Here is a 3,431-nt window from a genome sequence, read left to right as displayed (position 1 = left end):
CCATATTGAAGGCTGCAGTCCTTGACCCTCTGCAGTAAGTGCATGATGGCAGTAAAGTGTTTTTTCAGTTTAACTCCTTCTCCTACACGCACAGTCCCTAGGAGGTTCTGACCTTTTGTTTAATAGACAAATGCTTTCCTTCTGCACTATAGAGGGTTCTTAACTATTGTCTAGTCATTAATAAAACACTGAATAGTATTAAAATAGGAACATGGCCCATTTTAAGACATGAAAACCTGCACATAAAGTTTCCAAAATGAAGAAAGAACACCAAATAGAAAGCATGCATGCACCAATGATAATACTTTCAAAAGTATATCCAGATATTAACCAAGGTTGGAAAATAATTGTAAGATATTCAATCAGAATTTCGTGAACACAAAAAAAGTTCTTTTGATCAGTAAGGCTAAGTGAATGGGTTCTGATTGAGAGATCTTTCCTCTCTATTTATATCAAAGTAAGATCAATATCTAAAAAGTAGCTCAATCCAGGAGGCCAGGGGATGCTGAGCAGGTGGACCCACCACATCTGCTTTCCCAGCTGCTTCCAGGTTCAGACAAGTAGTGTCCCCTTCTCTTCCACTCCTCTGTGAGGTGCCAGATCCAGGGTACTTAAGGCCAGAGGGCAAGTATCCTGATACAGATAAGAGTTATTCAGGCTCTACCATGCCCCCAGATACCCTCACAGGAGATTAAACCGGAACCTCCAGCCAGTGTTAGCACCACTGTGGCTGGAGGAAGTAGAGAAGCATACGGAATGCCAGTCCCTGAGAAGATACCAAATCACTTGCCAACCATGTTTGGGGTTCCACAGAGGTAGATACACCCTGAGTGCCAATTATAAAAGGAGTGATTAGATAAACTGGTAACTGTAACTGCCCATCCATTAGGGACAATGGAGTAAACGCTCCCACTTCAGTGGAAATAGTAGCCAGAGGAGCTTCTCTTGCCTTAAAGTATCTAGAAAAATACAAACAGGCTCTGAGCCAAGCCACTCACCATACTGCCTGGGACAAAGAGATGAATGTATAACCTTTGAGGTCCCTTCCAGGGTGGGGAAAGTATTAATTTAAATTTTACAAAGCAAATCCCTAAGGAGAATAACACTCTAACCTTCAGCATAACACTTTTTTAAAATCATAATAAGTATATATTGAGCACCTACTAAATACTTTATATATACTATATACATGGTGCTAAATATTTTGCATACCCTGTCATTATAACCCAACAAGAATCTATTATTTTGCGGATGAGAAACCTGAGATTCATAGAGATAACTTATTAATGCAATTAGCACTTATTAAGTACCTACTATATGCCAGACTCTGCCCTAAGTGCTAGGCATAGTGCAAAGAAGCAAACAAGATCTCCACCTTCATGGATATAGTGGAACACACACACTTAAACAATAAATCAAAGTATTTCAGGTAACAATGTGAAATGTGACCAAGTAAGAGAAAGCCAACATACAGTCATAGAGCATTGTAGCTAGATGGTCATGAAAGGTATCTGGAAGGAGGTAACATTCAAGCAGAGGCCTAAATGAGGGAGTAAGCCTGCAAAATTCTGAAGAATGCCTGTGGCAGAGAGACAATTAGTGCAAAGGCCACAGGGTGACAATGACCCACATATGAGGTAAGTTAAGGTCAATGTGCTCAAGTTGGATATAGGAGGGTGGTAAGGACAGAAGATGAGTTTGGAGGAGATGGTGGGGGTCAGGTAATTTTCAATTTATCTCTATGGGGTAGAGGGAGGGAGGGAGGGATGGAGGGATGGATGGAGGGATGGATGGATGGATGGATGGATGGATGGATGGATGGATGGACAGATAGATGGATGAACAGACATCTAGATGAATGGATTTCCAGATCTCTCCTTAGCCTGATTACTGAATAGGATTGAAGGTATATGTACCTCACAAGTTGATAAAATGTGTTTAATGTAAGCCTCAGTTCAGCACCCAAGCAATCAATTCCACAAGGAACCCCAGGCAAATACATTCCTCAGTGAATTTAATTCCCTGACAAAGAATTCTTATCCAAACTGGGTCTTTACCTCTAAGAAAACCATTATGGAGAGGGTCACAGGACAAGGACTGAGAAAGTCAGGAAGAAAAGTCTTATCTTCAACTTCTGAATAGCCAAATCTCAAAGAACAGACTTGCACCCCATTGCCCAGCCCCACTATCCATAATCCTCTAGACAAAGACACCAGTAATGCCAAGACTCTTCCCCTGGTCTATGAGAAAAAGAATTACTTTCCTCATCAGAAAATAATGTCCCTTCAGAACAAAGCCCAGGCTCACTTCAGGATGGCACCAATCTCCAGGAGTGCAGCTCTGTGGTGCCCTACCATCCCTGCTGGTCTTGTCCCCCTCTGACCTCACCTCAACATCCTTCTCAATCTCCAACCCAGCCTCCATGAGGTTGTGCTCAAACTCCTCACGTTGTTCCTTCCTCTCCTCCTCCAGGGCGTCGAGCGGCCCCAGCTCAATGTCACCAGCATGGGGTTCCTTGCCCGTCTCTCCATTGGAGACGATAGCCAGAGAGTGTCCAGGAGAGCCCTGGCTGGGGTGTGCCCCACGCTTCCGGAAGTGGTAGGCAAGCACATAGTCGACCTTCCTCTGGCTGTCATAGAAGTGCATACGACTTGGACGGGCTTCTGATGACACTGGATCATTGGCATCCAGGTAGTTGTTGATGACCTGGCCAGAGAGAACAGGACAGGAGTGAGAAGGTCTGGTGAGTGAGAGAGAGGAGAGAAGACACTGACCCTATGTCTCAGCCCAGGACAGTCTAGGGGGAAAAGCCCCTGAGACAAAGTGGCCTAAGTTCATGAGCCACACGAAGCCCACACAGCTTTCTACCCCTCCAACAATAGCCCAGCACCAATGCACACAATATTCTCACGTACACAGACTGTGCACAGCAGTCAGCCCTGGACACCCACACAATCCATCTCTGCACACACAATATGCAGGCATACACACAAGCACCTACAAATGTACACACAGGCACAGCCACTCGTGTCTCTCTGCACCAGCACCTCTGTCCATGTGAATGTGCCCATGTGCACTCTTGGCACACACTCCTCCAGATGCACAGCTGCAGGGGAGCCTGTACTCTTCACATAGATACAGACAATACTCACTGGCAGGTTGTCTGGGTCCATTGGAGCAGAAGTCAAATCCTAGTCACCTTGCCCACCCCCACCCTCCCGCCCCACAGGAATTCACTATACACTGAGCCCTTCACAGCCCCACATCCCCCTCTTCCTCCTCTCCAGTCAAGGGTGAGGACCCTGCCAAACTAGACTGCAGGGAGAATTGCCTCCTTCTACTTCCACTCCAGAGAAGGGGTGGGTGCAAGGAGAGGAGAAGGAAGCAAAAGGCTGGCCGGCTGAGGCGGAGCAGGGGAAGGGCCTGTCTCT

General features: G+C 45.9%; 1 protein-coding gene across 1 annotated transcript in view; it reads right to left on the bottom strand.

Moving 5' to 3' along the window:
* Positions 1-3,173, bottom strand: part of ANO2 (anoctamin 2) — a 504,048-nt gene extending 500,875 nt beyond the window's left edge. The window contains exons 1-2 of the mRNA XM_006891290.1: positions 3,153-3,173; positions 2,389-2,706 (exon numbers count right to left, since the gene is read on the bottom strand). Coding sequence (XP_006891352.1) covers positions 2,389-2,706; positions 3,153-3,173 — 339 coding nt within the window. The remainder of the gene's footprint in view (positions 1-2,388; positions 2,707-3,152) is intronic.
* Positions 3,174-3,431: the final 258 nt, after the last annotated feature.

This window comes from Elephantulus edwardii, unplaced genomic scaffold, assembly GCF_000299155.1.
Source record: "Elephantulus edwardii isolate Elephantulus edwardi_28Jun2011 unplaced genomic scaffold, EleEdw1.0 scaffold00096, whole genome shotgun sequence".
Taxonomy (NCBI): domain Eukaryota; kingdom Metazoa; phylum Chordata; class Mammalia; order Macroscelidea; family Macroscelididae; genus Elephantulus; species Elephantulus edwardii.
The sequence above is the reverse complement of the archived record's forward strand: the minus strand, read 5'-3'. Positions and strand labels throughout refer to the sequence as shown.